Source organism: Carassius gibelio, chromosome B7, assembly GCF_023724105.1.
Source record: "Carassius gibelio isolate Cgi1373 ecotype wild population from Czech Republic chromosome B7, carGib1.2-hapl.c, whole genome shotgun sequence".
Classification (NCBI taxonomy): Eukaryota; Metazoa; Chordata; class Actinopteri; order Cypriniformes; family Cyprinidae; genus Carassius; species Carassius gibelio.
This window is the reverse complement of record NC_068402.1, coordinates 15,380,635-15,397,295: the sequence shown is the minus strand read 5'-3', so window position 1 is coordinate 15,397,295 and position 16,661 is coordinate 15,380,635. Positions and strand designations below refer to the sequence as shown.

Genomic DNA, 16,661 nt, shown 5'->3' with positions numbered 1-16,661 from the left:
AGTATTATTCTCCTTCACTGCTCCTCTCTGTATGTTTCTCACCATTTCCCCATGATCAGGTGCACTCAACTCTTATATTAATATACTTGTGTGAACTGTAGCAGCACTAACTCACCACCTGCCATCCATGGAGGTGGCCCACAGAGAGGGAGAGAAGCACTGAGAAGAGTTTCAGAAGCGTGGGAGGTTCAGGTCAACATACAGGAGGAAAAAAAAAATCACATTAGTATAAGCAGCCTTGTTTTAGGTGCCATCAAAAATGGTTTGAAGGACAAGACATAAAGCCTTTCAAATATAAAAAAGGCTACATATCATTGAGTAAAGTTCCAGGCAGTTTCCCACAAAAAGTGGACTCTGTCAGGGCAGATGACAAAGGAAGACAACCCACAGGCTAGTCGTTATGGCAACAGTCCCTTGCCAAACAGACTGTGTTGAAATAGGACAAGTGTGAACACAAAATCAATACCACCCCCTGATTCCCATATGACATTTCAGACCCAGACTGTGCAGTAAAAATGTGCTTGTGGCACGCATCTTGGCATAGCTGACAGCGTTGCAGAAATGCTTCTTTGAACACACACAAGACTTGGAGCGGCAGGCAATGCAAGCCATTTGTGAGTATGACATATCAAAAAGCAAAGACCTTGCAGACTGCATGGGACAAAATGGACTCAAAAAAGACTCCAAGCAGCTGTCATCCAAGCAAATAGCATCAGCATAGAGGAACAGTAGTGGAAGGCCAACGCTCATACAAACGTCACAGAAACATGGTCTAGGTTGCTAACGGTTCAACATGGTGGGGAGTCCATCTCACGAGATTGATTTAGCATAATGGTTCCTCCGCATGGGCATGTAACAGCAATTTAGCAGGTCATGTGCAACATATGCTGGAAACATCGAACCCTCATTATTGAATGCATTTTCCTACTTCGGGAAGGTACTGTATATGGAGTGTCAATCAAAAGCAGAACTCCTAAAGAATCCATTAACTTTAATTCAATAGAAAAGACCTGTTTCGAAAGGCACTCACTCAACATACATCACTTTGGTGTCACGAGCAATCTACTGTATGGTTCTGAATCTAAAAAATGAAAAATAAAAGTGAAATATCACAAAGATATGTTAGCAGTTTGATAAAACTGAAATAGAAAAAGCTGTTGATGGTTAAATGTATGCCAGAACATGGCCCTCAAACGTACCAAAGAAAGGTAAATCAAGATGAAACCGTTTTCGTCCCTTAAAGGGATAGTTCAACTCAAAATAAAAAGTGTCATCTTTTACTCACCCTTGTACTGTTTCAAACCAACATTACCAACATTGTTTGAAATGGTTTTATTTTTTGGGTGAACTACCCCTTAAATTGAAGTAACGTGTTTTCAGAATTTCTGTCTTTATTTGCACTGAAAATTTAATAATCTGATGTTAAAGAGGTAGTCACCTAAAATGTAAATTCTTTCATCATTTATTCACCCTCATGTTGTTCCAAATCTTTAATCAATTTTGTTCAGCTGTTGAAAATGAGTTGATAGCCATTGACTTCCATAGTATAAAAAAATACTACTACTGTGGAACTGCCAACTGCTTGGTCACCAACATTCTTCAGAATGCTAGTAAAGGATGAGATTTTCAGCAGTAGAGAAGCGACACTTTGCTAGGAGGCAAGCAAATGATTTAGATCGGACTGCTGAACTGATTAATACATTTCTACAAGGAATACAATGCTGGGAGCAATGCTACTCCTACGAGTAAAAGTTGTACAAATAAATCAGACTTCACAACAGTTTGGAATCAAACTGTAATATTTCTTTATTTCAAATATAACACTGTGAGGACTTACAAGTTCGACATTTTTCTTTCAACATGGCATTGTTTGCAGAATAAATATATATAATCTCTTTTCAATTATTTACAATCTGGCAAAGACTGTTCTGACCTGCCATGTGACACGTTCAGAACATTCTTTTCAGTAACAATCCATATACTCTACTCTTAAACAGACAATCCATTTATTAACCATTTTAGCTTTTGAGAAATGTGAATAAAATGGCACCAAGTCAGTTAAGTAAACAAAGTGTCTGCTTATGAATCCATCAATCTATTAGTCGAAATCACTCAAAACTATGTATTGCAATGCCAGGACCACAATGAACTGTACAGAAAATCAGTAAATTAGAGCTAAATGCAGCAGTGTAGTGGCTATCAGGACACAATCAGCATCAAGACTAAAGACTGTAAGAAAAGACAGACATCACGATTTAAAAAAAAATGACTGAGGAACACCTGAAAAGAAGGCTACTTAAGTATTTCAAAAGTGTTTGACAACAGGAGTGTGTTCACTGATGTATGTGCAATTAGGAATATGTAGTCATGCAGAGTGTGGAGGTCTCAATTTGAGCAAATGAAGCATGAAATGAGCTTGTATAGATTTCACTTCAACAGAAAGACTTCTAAAAGTGAAGCCGTATTAGTTTATCGAAACGCAATGATGATGACCATCAAAAATCTGATTATGTAAGCATATGTGCTTGTCTCTTAATAAAGGATAAAGTGTTGACTTGTGAAACCTGCATTCCATATAATAAGCAAATAAGCAAATCACATTGATGTAACCAACTGACATTGGAAATGTGTTTGACATAGAAAATAACCTATCAGAAACATGAAGAAGAATGCAAAATATTACCAATTGCAACCAGTTATTTTTGGAGCACCTTTTGCCCAAACCTGTTTTTCCCTTCACTTTCAGCTGGTGCTTGTCAGGCATGAGTTCAGTTTTAATCCGGACACAGAAGTGTATGAAGGAGAAGACTAAAACACATGGACACAGATGGAAACACCTGATTGTCAAAGCTGTTTCTTCTACATGGTCTTTGGGGGTGACAAAAATGATTTAAAGCATAACCAGTGGAGTGAATTGTCCCCAATCCTCCAACATGCTAGGTAGCACTCTTGATAAAAGCAGTTCTCGTCTGTGGCTAGTCCATGATGACTGAGAGAAGAGCCATGACTGCTATCCCACAAAACAACAGCAGAACCTGTAGAAAGGAGTTCCTGTGGGAGCAGGGCACATGATCGTGAACATTCAGTTTATTTCATATGTGAAGTATGGCAGGATTTTACTGTGGGAGACAAACAGACAGAAAGACCCCATTTCTCAGGGAAGTGGACACCTTACCTAGGGTTGGTCTCCTGTAGCAGATCAGGTACCACATTGACCAACGCAATGTAGAGAAAGCCACCTGAGGTGAAGGGCAAGATCCAGGCAGTGGCATTCTCTAGAAAGACACATGAGAAGAACCAACACTGAAGAATATGTTTGATAAGGTGCTTATGAGTTTTCCACAAATAAAAGTCTTGTTAGGCATGGAATGGTAAGTCACAAATAAGGAAGAACAACATTGCAACTAACAACAAATGTTGACAATCAGAAGAAACATGAAAAGCTTAAAGATATAATACATCTCTTAAGCCTTATAGAGACTATTATAGCAATCCTATATGATTATTGCAAATCACATTATGCGACACTGATCTAATAAACTTGGGTATGACATGCATGGATACTGTTTTATGATGACACCTACTAACCCGTACGCTATGTGTAAACATGGGTCATAGCAGTAAACACACTGGGCCTCATTTACAAAATTTTAAATAAAATAATTAACAAATTAACAAAAGGGAAGAAAAAACACTGTGCAACAAGTAGCCTAAAGGATTTAATCCATCTGATCGCACAGGAGCCTCACGCACACACAAACAACATTAAGTTCTACCATTGACTGACATTTCAGCCATTCATCATCAAACTAAAATGCAGTCAACCAAACATAAAAGTTACACTGTTTATTTTAAAAGGCCCGGTGTACATAAAATCAGCATGCAGCACCCAAACAAACATTTTTGTACATGTGAAGGATTTTACATGGATATTACAACATGAGGCAAGTGTAAAGCTATGTTTAAGATATATGATGAATAATAGTTATGCAAACAAACATGGCAAAAACTTGTGGTATGAGACAGATGTGAGCCATATGCCGTTTCAGTTTTGCTTGACATTTGTACGCTGTTATATTGTAATATGAATGCCACTATATAGCCTAATTAGTGTTATATTTTCAAGTTTAATATATCATTTTATAACTGCTTATTTTTAATTCTTGTTCTGTTCTGAATACCATTAAGTTAAAATATTTGTTGTAGAGTGAGGGGAACTATATAGACTGTTTATATTTACTAGTATTTTAAAAATACATATAAATTACGTCCTCTTTTTGGCCGGGTTTCATTTCTCGGTGTCGTAAACTCTAGGGGTGAGGTTTCTAAACTAGGTGTTTTTAGGTGCGTGATATTCAAATGACGACTGTTTTCAGCCGCCACTTTTATCAACATGGGATTATTCATACTGTACGACATAGGACCACCGATTGGAGCCAAAATCACAGAAATCACCATGACTGTTTCACGATTTGCCTGACTGGGACAGCCGAAAATCATTGCAGTGTGTCTCGGGCTTAATGCTCACAAAGTTTGCATTTAAACTACTGTAACAACAGTAACATGAAATATTATTACAATTTAAAACAAGTGTTCTCTATTCTCAGCAGCCATTACTCCATTACATTATTATCAGTCTTCGGTGTCATGATCCTTCAGAAATCATTCTAATATGCTGATTTGGTTCACACAATAAAGATTTATTATTATTATCAGTGTTAAAAACAGTTGTGCTTAATTCTGTGGAAACCGTGAATATTTGTCTTCAGTATTCTTTGATGAATAGTAAGTTCAAAAGAAAAGCATTTATTTAAAATAACATTATATTTATTGATTTCTTACTAAATACAAGTTAGAATTTTTGGTTTTATTAGAAAAATCATAGTGACCCTAGACCTTTGAACAGTAGTCTGAGAGCGGAGAGATGTCTTGAGGACTGTGGTGTCTCACCTGCCCCATGCTGTGATTGGGAGCAAAGAGCAAAACATGCCCCCAGGACTCCTCCTAACGCTGTAGAGAGCTGCATGCGGGCTGCTTTCCAGCGGTCAAATCCTGCTCGCAGCAGAATGGCAAAATCTCCCACCTTTCCGTAAAGACAGAAATGTGTGCACAACAACAGAAATTGGTAAGTCCTGAGTACTATAAAGTATTGAGACATTTCACTCTTGAATGACTACTTGCTCATTCCAAGTCACTAATATTAAACAGTTATCGATCGGTTAAAAATTAAATGCATTGTTCCTGTATACTAATTACCTGGCTGAAACTCAACAGACAGAGAAAGATACTGACTCACGTACCTCATGAGGGATCTCATGAAGCAGAATAGCGAATGTTGTTAAGCAACCGACCTGTTAGGACAAGTAAAAGAAGGTATCGTAAATATATTGTAGTATACCCTTGTTTTCTAATTCAACCAGGGTAGGGCAGCAAAATCATATTTTATAATCCAGACCATGTTTATTTGCAAACATATATGTTTAACTGAATGTCAACAGAGGCTAAAACAGTGAAATGGCACAGTTCTCCATCTAACTCTCCCTTGTATTACTGCAGCCAAAAATGTACATCCAGGCCAGTGAGCAAATGTGTAAAAGTGTGTTTTTCTGTGCAAGTATAGTGGTTTCTGTTGCACCAAGTCCATTTCCTCTGTAACTCCCTCCCCACGCATGCTGGGAGCCTTATGCTTCTCCACCTGCACTTCAGCTTCACAAAGCCATATATATATACTGCTGCACTATAAATATTCCCACACATCACAAACATCTCCATCTCTCTGTTTGCAGTGATTACCATTGACCAAAATAATTATGGGGGATGTGATTAGTTTAAGGTCTAAAATGCTTAAAAGTGGCCAACCCATATTATATTTACACAGGCACTCTCAATCTATTTATAAAGCACATAAAGTCATAATTACCAGACATACAACTGCCCTAAACAGATCTGTTCACATTAATAGTGCACTCTATAGCAGGCTGTGCTAGCAGCAACTGGCTTTCCTTTACTTTACTGAGATCTGTAGTAGTAAGAATGAAGGCTGAATCCTATTTATATGGAATTGATCTCTGTTTGCTCTTACCTTTCTGCTTACTAAGAAGCTCCCTGCCACTGCCAGCCCATGAGTGAAGTTATCAATGCAGTTAGCAAGAAGGTTTAGATAACCACTTGTCTGAAAAATAAAGAAACAAAGTAAGAGAAAAGATAACAGGTAACAGACACTTAAATGCTGTATGATTGGCTCCAAGGAAATGGTCCTAGTACTTGTCTGTAATAATCTAATAACCCCTTAGACAAGGCATGATTTGTGTGTGCAGCTTACCTTTATTTTCTTTGGCTCTGTGTAAACGCTGATGTCAGTCTTTGGCTTGGAGTCGGAGTTGTTGTTTGAGCAGATGCCATTTGTTTGTGGCGACACAGAGACCTCGCTGCTCAGATCTGTTGAAGACGACTAGTTTGGAAAGAGAGGGAACACCACAGTAAGTATTTCTAACAAACCTGGGTCTCATTTCACAGCATTCAAGAGCAATTTTAACTACTATCAAATCAAGATTAAATCGAATGCCAAGAAAACTGAAATAGTTACACTACTATTGAATGGTTTGGGGTCAGCAAGATTGATTGATTTTAATAACACTTATTTAGCAAGGATGCATTGTTATGAAATCTCTTGAGGGGAATAAGAGACTTCTTCCAAAAAGACTTCAACATTTTACCGACCCCCAACTTTTTAAAGGTTATGTACAAGACCCCCCCCCCACCACCCCAACAATCCAAATTTAATACAATTTTATTCGCCAGTACTGCATATTTTAAACATTTATTCAGTGCTACATGTTATAAGTACACTGCTAAAACATGTTCCATTCATTTTTATAAACTGAGGAAAATGTTTTGTGGGAATTTCCAGCACACCACTACTCTGTAGACTAAGGAGATCAAACAGACTTTTTTCTTAGATCAACTCATCGCCACACTTATAACACTGAGTTGAGCTCCTACAGCTTTCTACAGAGCATTACCAATTACCACAAATTTAAGCATGTGTGTGATTAAAAACATTTCTGCTTCTAAATTCACATAATTCTTACCACGGGTTGAGGAGACAGAAATGGCTGACAAAGGCTGACTGTGAGAAAACAATCGTCCTTTATAGCAGCAGGTATTTTAGATTGTAATACCAGAACTAGACACTTCCTCCCTGTTCTAGCCCACAGTCTGTAAGGCCTCTCAGCTGTGGTTTCTGTGCACCGTGGCTGACTTCTGTGGCCCGTCTGTCTGCTGATGGCAGCTGCTTCCTGCTAGAGGCTATTTATAGCTACCCAAACAGAGCAGAGGCTATCAATCAAACTCCCAGGTATCCCGTAAGCAAGGAAGAAGACTCAGACATAAGCATTCACAAACAGATTCAAGTCATAGACCAAGTCAAATTAAAAGTTATAATTAGAAGGGAAGGGGAGGGGGTGTGGTGGACAGGGCACTGCAGGTCCCCTCTGTTTGCTTGTGATCTTAATGTCCAAGGCACTGAAGACTCACGCTAAAAAGTGAGAGGGCTGATGTCATGTCTACACTCGAAAGGTAGGCAGAACAAAACGGTAATTCGTTTGTTTTAGGAAGCATCTAAAAGCAAATATTTCAAGGCCTTAAGCTGTTATATCCCTCAGGGTGGAGCCCAAAAAGTGAGAAAGTATGCATTTGTGTGTGTGTGTGTGTTTAACTGACTGATGCAATATGCTGAAATAAGGCCGGAATAAAAGGGGTTTGGTTGTTCTTCTTGAAAGCCAAAAACAGTCCTGTGGGTATTTGAATGGGACATGAGTTGTAAAGTTCAAATATCCATCTGACGAAAAGTGATTCACGATCCGTGACCCTACAACATTCCTATAGCATCTATTATTCAATCAGGACTATTCCCTCTCTCTCTTTGTGTTTTCCCCGAACATCCTAATCTTTAATAAACAAGTTTAAACAAACAGCTGCAATAAACCAGTCAGAAGTTTAAAAGACATTTAAAGACTGATGAACTTTTTTTCCAGAAACTCAACATCAAAGACAAAACTAGTGTTAATTTTGTCAGCTATTTTCAATTTTAGTCTTAAACCTTGTGCACATCAGGACGATTATCGCGTGCACTTAACACCAGCATTCTTCGACGCATCTTGTGTTCATACCCAAGCGGATTTCACTGCCAATGAGCCGAGTAAACGTGCAAATTCACTCTCTGACATTACATGGTGCTTAATGAAAAACCAAAATTGAATCCAATTTGATCTGCAATTCTTCTACATAACTCCCCCTTATCAAGATTTTTGTAGTCGCTGTCGCGTTTGTCAAAGCCTTTTGTGTTCAGACATCAATGAGACCAGCAGATCTACACTCAACTTGCCTCGATGAATCTTCTTTGTCTACTTACTTCCTCGTCATTGTTAGGAATCAATTTGTGCTCTGCAAAACCGTTTTGTGCTCAAGTGCCACCAAGTCATGTTTTATTGTAACTTCAGCAGCTCCAGACACATGAACAAAACTGCCAATCTCATTGGTCGGCCAGTTTTAACAAGGCACGTCAAACTAAAAAAAAATGAGCCCGAAGCATTTTAAAAATAAAAATTATAAAAAATAATTTTTTACACCTGCAGTTTTGCGTATTTTCAGTGTGCACACTCACACTGCCGCCATTTGTTTAGTCAACAGGTGTTAAGCATCGATGATAATCGTCCCGGTGTGTACAAGCCTTTAGTCTGGTGTTAAATATACTTGATAGTTTTTTATCAAATTTAGTCAACCTTATCCTATTTAATTTTAGTCAACTAAAATTCTCACCATTTTAGAACTCATGAAAGCTCGGGTAGTGGAGGCTTGGAGAGCAGTCCACAATTAAAAAAATTTTTCAGTTTTTTTTGACAAAAAAAGAAAAAGATTTTGGTAAAGTTTTTATCTTTTTGAATACATTTTAGGCTTGTCTTCTTATGTCCATGAGATTGCATGTTGATATAGTCTTAGTTATCATTATAGGCGGAGTTTAGGAGGGGGGTAGCACCATTTTGGAGAATATCTGATGGAAGTGAATAGCGTACGTTGTTCTGTGTCAGCCACGCCACAAGGAACAACATACGCTATTTTGATCCAGCGTATATTCTCCAAAATGGCGCTATGCTAATGTTGAGGAGATGAATTGTTTAATGAAGTAATTGTTTTTTGTTTTTTTACACAGAAAAGTGTTCTTGTCGCTTCATTAAATTCAGACTGAACCACTGATGGCAGATGGACTATTCTGATGATGTCTTTCATAATTTTCTGAACCATCCTGGACTGTGTATTTTACTTGGCAGTCAATGGGACAGTCACAAGCCTCCCGGTTTTTATTCAAAATATATCAAATTGTTTACCCCCAAAAAGACAAACAAAGCTTTTACGGGTTTGGAACGACATGACAAAACTTTCATTTTGGGGTGAAGTAACCCTTTAAGACTCACCCTCAGCTTGTGACAGCTGAAGTGGATCTTGTGAAATGTGTGATTTCTCTTGATCACTCTTGAAAAACTTAAAGTACTGAAGGACAAATATCCAAACTTTTTCAGACTACTGCAGCTTGCACTCATGCTGCCAGCTGGTTTGCCTAAATCAGAAATAAGATTCTCAGTTATGAGAACAAGAAACTGGCTCTAATCTTTAATGGAACAGGACAGATTCTCAGATATTTCTCTACTGCACATAGAGAACAATTTAATTGAAAATTTATCAGAAGAGATAACGTTAGTGAAAGAAAGATAGTGGTCATTATGCAGCTTGGAAAAAGAGGCGGCTTTTTTTCATTAGGTACTTTTTTTTTTCTTTTTACTCTTTGTATAACAGTCATTGTTAATTCTAAATGAATATAATTTTTAAGAATGTGTGTTACATAAATATATGAAATGTTGAATACATGCTAGTGGCTCTCTACAAGTGGGTGCCCCCACACACACATAAAAGTGTAACTCAGCCAATGATTATCGTTTATTGGCCTTATTCTGAAAAAGCATAGCTCAAAAACATTTTTAAGCTCAAAAGCACTTGTACCTTTTTTTTTAGTTAAATAGAAAAAAATAAATAAGAATAAAAACTGGGCTATAATTATCGTATACTACAGGATGGTTAATGTGGATGTATAAAGTGTGCAAGTCTGTAGAGTGCATAACTCCAACATCGTGCTTTGGCTCCCCCATGAGGTTCAGAATTGCATTGTTCCAATGTGGACAGGAGTCAATTGAACTGATTCAAGGTGCTGGAATATGTAAGAACAACACATGTAACTTACTTCAGTTCTTTGGCAGAAAGCTTTGCTCTCTTGGTCACTGTCTTCATCTGGGAATACTTTTTCCAAAATGAGAAAGGACAGCAGACCCCCTATCAACCACAAACCCTGCGTATGATAGTGCCTGTGGGACCCATCTATCCAACACATGCAAACACAAGTTTTATTAATTTTTTTTTTTATAAACAAAGAAAAAATAAATAACTTCATTAAGCTCTGTCCAATGCTGTTATTGTTTACTAAAACCACTTAAAAACCTTTAATAAAATAAAATATCAGATGAAAAACTTTATAAAGGAATAACTGTATATAAGAAATGTTGCATTGGAAACTAACTGAAATGCATTAAATATATCAATAAATGAAATGCATTAATAAATCTAAATGAAAATGTAAAAATAAAACTAATAAAAAATGATAATGCATAATTACTCAAATTAAAAAGAAAACTGAAAAAATAACATTAAATAACTGTATGCTTGTATACTATAAAATAGTAAAATAACACGCTCTCTGCCTTAAAAACTGTACTGTATATTGAACAAACTTGCCTTTATTAATAATATTTGAAAAGCTTTCAGCATTATAATATGATCAAACAAAAATATCAACTATAATAGTAACAAAATACACAGTGTGGACTTCTAAAAAAATGTAAATAGCACTGTGTGAGCCTTGAATCCCAAAAATTAAGACATATGATCAATAAAGGGACTAACATTTGCTTCAAAGTAATTATGACTAAATGCCATTTTTCATATCGATTTCAGTACCACAGTAAATCTGTGAAACTGGAGCAGAGATACCAGAGAGAAAAGGGTTTAGCAAAGGTCAGTTACTACACACTATTGATGTTAAAATTTTAAAAAGGCATAGTCTCATGCAAAACAATGTAAGGGATTCCCATTCAGGAGAGAGAAACGGGGAGGAGATGAATGACAAAACCACAGGTTTATACCTACTGGGAGTTACAGGAAGGGTTATTAAAAAAAACAGACCAAAAAGAAACAGAAACCGAACTGAGATAAGACTAAGAAACAGAAAGATCACAAAGATTATGATTAATGCATGAGCAACAACAAATGTTATATATAATGTGAAAATTCTTACCAGGACTGGAAGTGTAAGCCCAGGCTTCAGGAAGGAGATGAAGAAACACGTCGCCTAAGAGACCACCAATGGCAAAACTCAAGAGCTTCTTCAGCTTCTGACACCCAGCTGCAAACAGTGAAGAGCATCAGGGGAAGTTCATAAACAAACATTAGCAGAAATGCTTGATATGCAACACTCCAAAGATCTTGCCGTGTTAAGCAAATCGAGCAAATCCTTCACATAAAGCAGATGGTGAAACCACCATACAGTTGCAAAATCATTCTACAAGTTCTTACATTTAATTATTATTTTGTTTTTCATACAGCTTAAGCTCTGAAGCTGCACAGCTTTAATAAGCTACTTTTGCAACTGTAAGAGCTTATGGGAATATACAGTAACAGACATAAATTATCTAAATCCAATACTCCAGACTGCTTTGGAAATCATGTGGTCAGTCTCTGTGGTACAGGACACACTTATAATTCAGGCTAACCCTCTTCTCCCCTGCCCATTGCAACCTCTACTGGTAAATCAAAACAGACCTTCTCTTAAGCCGGTCTACTTCCTGACACTGCCAGAATCCGGTCTATTTCTGCATGACTGATATCATCGCAGACAAAAGCTTCACAGAGCAGCACTGCGCTCTGCACAGATCTTTGGAGTGCGACCTGTCAACCATATAATGTTATTGCACACTTTTTGGCATGGTTCTTTTGGGTCTTCTATTGAACGTCCGCTAAATCAAGAACTATTTAGACAAGCCATGACAGGTGTAGCTGAACAAATTCTTTTATAGGTCAAGCATGCTCACACAACACATTTTCCTCAGTGATCGCTGAATACTGTCTCTACAAGATTCTTCATATCAGTTTGGGCAAGATTCCTAAATGTAATCTAATACAAACATAGTTTAAGGAAGATTCCATGAGGTCAGTCCCCAAAATGAACGGGTCTGCTCATGACTCTAACATGTAAAATGTTGCATTTTCTGTGCCTCCTATTAGAAACAAAACCATAGATAAATCCAATAATTCTATTGACTGTACCTATAACCTTCTGTGACCTTGTGTTTAATTTATAATTAAATTGACTATCAAAAAGTTATTGTATTAGTATTATAACCATGGCTGGGAAATTACTTTACCATGGTATGAAAAACTAAATGTGGAACCAGGCATAAGCAGGGAAAATCCCACGGAGAACATGAGCTTTAAGTCAAATGAGCTCTGATTTAATGTAACCAAACAACTGAGGACCTAAATCAGACTACAAGCCTGTAATAATAACAAACACGTGTCTATTTGTCACACTAGGCCTGATGTGTGACCAGAAAATTTGAACAATTTTTCCTTTCTGCTCACAAACTATAGATGACCTGCACATGGCCAGAAAGACTCATCATTTTTCCACCTCTGATAGAATGAACAAAGAAGAGACACAAAATACTAGATCTCAGCCCATTAGTCTGCATAAGGACACTGTTGTGAATATCTGGACCAGCTCTGAATGTAACACAATGCTACCTCTACCTGATCTGCTCAGCATGTAACCTGATCCTAGATTAGCTGTTACAATGAGCTATTCACATACACACAGAGTCACAGACCTAGATCACAAAAGCATGCAAGCATAAGTTTGACTTACCCTCAGATTTTAAAGCTGTTCCAGCTTCAATGGGTATCACTATGAGTGGAAAGACACCACTGAGTCCGACGGCGATCGATCCCACAAGGGAACAGAACCAAACATCCAAGTTATCTATTATGGAGAACAGCTCGTTCAGGTACTGGAGGCCTAGGAGGTCCTTAATGCACCATGGTCCTGGTCCTGCAGGTGCAGTCTTTGCTTGGGCCACAGCAGTCTGAGCCATCATCTTCCCACCAAGGGATGACGCCAGTAGGGCGGCGCCAAGGAGCAGCACAGCCAATGCCCAAACGGGCTTCTCCTGTCCTGCGCTCATCAGCCCAGACCTCCGCAAAGTATTTGGAAGAAACATGTAGGGTGCTGTAAGGCAGAGAGGAGCCTTCAAACAAAATTTCATGAAGTGGAAAGATTAGTTGAGTTTGAATGAGGTTTAGGGTTTCTTAGACCCAGACTAAACCAATAGGCTAGTTAGCTTATTGTGGTAGACAATTAAAACAAACTTCGCCCCCACCAAGATTCAGCGTTACATCTCTTAAACTGTATTACTATTGGATGCATAGAAATTCTAAAACTGACTACTCACACTTAATTTTTACGCTTTAACATTTTAACCACAGCAACTTTCAAAAGGATGCAACTTAATTTACTTTACAAGTTCAAAACAAGTGCAACTTAACACCTTAGAAATGTATGTACTGTGTCTGTAAGACATTTATGTTGTTTAAAAAATATATATATATAAAAAAGAAAAAACAATTTGCAATTCCAGGGGAAGCCTTGCCCTCTAGCTTGGCCTCCAAATTGAAAGGTCTGGATATGGTGACTAAGTGCTTCCACTCCTATCTACCCCCCCCCCCCCCCCCCAAAAAAAAAAAAGCCTATACACCAAATAAAAAGACACACATTCAAAAGACCATGGCAACATGAGTCACAACCTACAAAAACAGCACACCTTTTAGGTCCTTGCTGCCAACACAGGAAAATAATCTACATAGAGATGAAAACATGATATCAGATAATGCATTAGAGTCAGGCCAAATACAATCCCTTCAAATAGTGTATAACTAGCACCCATAACAATGAGGATAAATGTATTCACCGGTCTTCAGCAGCTGATCTTTATACAATATTGAAACATTGCATTTGAGTTTAAATTGTCTTTATTTCACAAATATGTAAAGAATATACACGTGAAACCAACATACTTTATATTTACTTAAACTCATGCTTTAATCATACATACTTTATAAACCTGGATATACGACCTCCGTTATGGGTGGACGAAAATGCAAATGTAACAGTAACAGAGGAGCAGGTTTGGACGGTCTGTGGACGTGCAGGAGTGGAGGGAGCGGCGAGATTCCTGACAAATTCCAGCCCCGCTGGGCTTTAAAAACACGCCAAAGTTTGCTACGGTTCTGCGTTTGTCTGCTAAACTAATTAAAACAACAAGAAGGCCCAAAGACAAAATCGTCCATTTTATGATAGCCTACTTATTGGCGATGATGAGTCTGTCTATACGCAAAACACAACGTTGTTGCAATGTTTCTGATAAAAACAACGGTGCACGCAAACTACATCGATACAAAGTTGAGTGCCTTGGAAAACAAACCGCTGTCTACAAGATAAGCAGCAGCGGAAAAAAAAAACCGTTTGGTCTTACCCGGCTGAAATTCCTACAGTTTTTCCTCCGGCTTGACCCTGCCATCCAGGCACTTCTTGTCTAAGAGCAGGAGCACTGCAGCAGACAGTCTCCCGATTTCCCTCCTGAAGGATTTTCCACCGTCAGCCACGTCTCACCGACCGGAAGTGCATTTCCATCCGGCGCAGAGAGGGGCGGCCTGAGCGCGCGCTTTACCATAGACAGAGGAGGAGACTCAAGTAGCAAACATGTGAAGAACGTGCTGGAAGAATATGGTTATTTAACCCGCTGAAAAAGGGCAAAAGGTAATAATACAAAAGTACTTCAGTTTAATCAAATCTCTATTCAGATGGAAAGAGTATTGAAACAACATAATAACCTTCACAAATCAATACTTTTATTTTTTGTAAACGTAAAGACAAGGCCTCTCCAAAGGTTGTCTTGATGAGCTTCTGTAGTTCATCTTTGTATTGTCTCTCCAGACGTTTGTCTGAAGTTTAGTTACTGCTGACTAATTAAAAATGAAGGATGAAAAGTGAAGATAATTTTCAAACTCAGGTTTTTGAAGTTTGTCTACAAGTAGTTCACCTAAAAATGAAAATTCTGGCATCATCGATTCACCATCATGTCGTTCCAAACCTGCAGATGAAAAAAAGTGTACTAAATTAAAGGGTATTTCAGTGGTACTCTCTATAATTTACTTAAAGTGCTCTATTTTCACATACTAATTTTGTACTTAATATGGTAATATATATATATATATATATATATATATATATATATATATATATATATATATATATATATATATATATATATATTTGTACTTCTTAAGATAATCTTAAGAACATGTAAGCATACCCAGCTCTGCTATTTTCATACACCATGAAAATGAACTAAATATATATATTTAGTATTTAATTACCACTTGTGGTAGCACACTAAACTTGAACACATCTTTCATTTACTCATCATACATAGAAAATATACATATTATTCAAAATATAATAATAATAATAAATACATAAATTATTTGTATTGTATTATACATTAAATATTTTATGTCAAATGTAGGCCTATAGTAAATTCATTTTTGCCGTTTTTGCCTTTATTGGGATAGTACAGTGTTGAGGACACAGGAAGCAAAGTGGGAGAGAGAAAGGGGGGTGGGATTGGGAAAGATTTCGAACTCAGGACACCTTCTTTCAAGAACAAGGTTTACGAAGCTGACCTTCACTATAGTTGTTAATGGAGTCCTTTAAAAGTACAGTCTAGTACACTATTAATATGTAATTTGTAGCACTTTTCCCACATTTAAGATATAGCATTTTATGCTAAAAACATACTTATTGTTAAATTATAATTGTATGACACATTTAACCTACAATTAATATGTTTCTACTGTATTTTTCATGAAAATCCATTAAAGTAGAACCTATTGATAGTATATCTAACAATACAAAAAAATCTAACATTTTATGTTAAGTGTTCATGTAAGAAGTGCACATATAGAACACTTCTGTATATTAGGTTTACTTTATCTGACTACACTTAAAATGTATTTAAGTGTTAGTGCTTATTAGTGCATTTATATTATGTGTGAGTAACACAGTTTGGAGAAGTACTGTAAATATGCTTTTAATAAGTGTATTTATTGTGTGTAACTTTTACAGTTTTATTTAGCAAACATATAAGAATGTATTACAAATTTACTTGCTTGTATTTAAGTAGTTTTTAGTGCATTCAGGTATACTGTACTTTTACCTGGGCATATGAGATTCTTTCTTCTGCTGAACACAAAAGAGCATATACTGAAGAACATATTTAACACTGAATATGTTCGACAACATTGGACCATTTTGATTTTCAAAACATGGACAAAGCTTTTTTTTTTATATATATGCTTTTGGAAAGTTTTTTTTTTTTGTAATATCTGAAAGTACACTCTTAACATAAGTCAATCAAGCATTATTTAATTATATAACTGTAGTA

At 37.0% G+C, this 16,661-nt stretch overlaps 1 protein-coding gene across 4 annotated transcripts; it reads right to left on the bottom strand.

Moving 5' to 3' along the window:
* Nucleotides 1–1,781: 1,781 nt before the first annotated feature.
* Nucleotides 1,782–14,883, bottom strand: slc39a13 (solute carrier family 39 member 13). Of its 4 annotated transcripts, none has more exons than XM_052562047.1 (11): nt 14,691–14,849; nt 13,980–14,014; nt 13,028–13,406; nt 11,402–11,509; nt 10,295–10,428; nt 6,323–6,451; nt 6,083–6,172; nt 5,301–5,351; nt 4,951–5,083; nt 3,176–3,275; nt 1,782–3,051 (listed from the first exon to the last, which is right to left on the bottom strand). In XM_052562047.1, exons 3-11 carry the CDS (start codon nt 13,377–13,379, stop codon nt 2,976–2,978), a joined length of 1,173 nt encoding a protein of 390 aa, XP_052418007.1. In that variant the 5' UTR covers nt 13,380–13,406; nt 13,980–14,014; nt 14,691–14,849; the 3' UTR covers nt 1,782–2,975. The 4 variants fall into 4 exon arrangements, with proteins under 4 accessions (XP_052418007.1, XP_052418005.1, XP_052418004.1 ...); XM_052562045.1 differs by having other exon boundaries at nt 13,028–13,387; XM_052562044.1 differs by lacking the exon at nt 13,980–14,014 and having other exon boundaries at nt 14,691–14,883.
* Nucleotides 14,884–16,661: the final 1,778 nt, after the last annotated feature.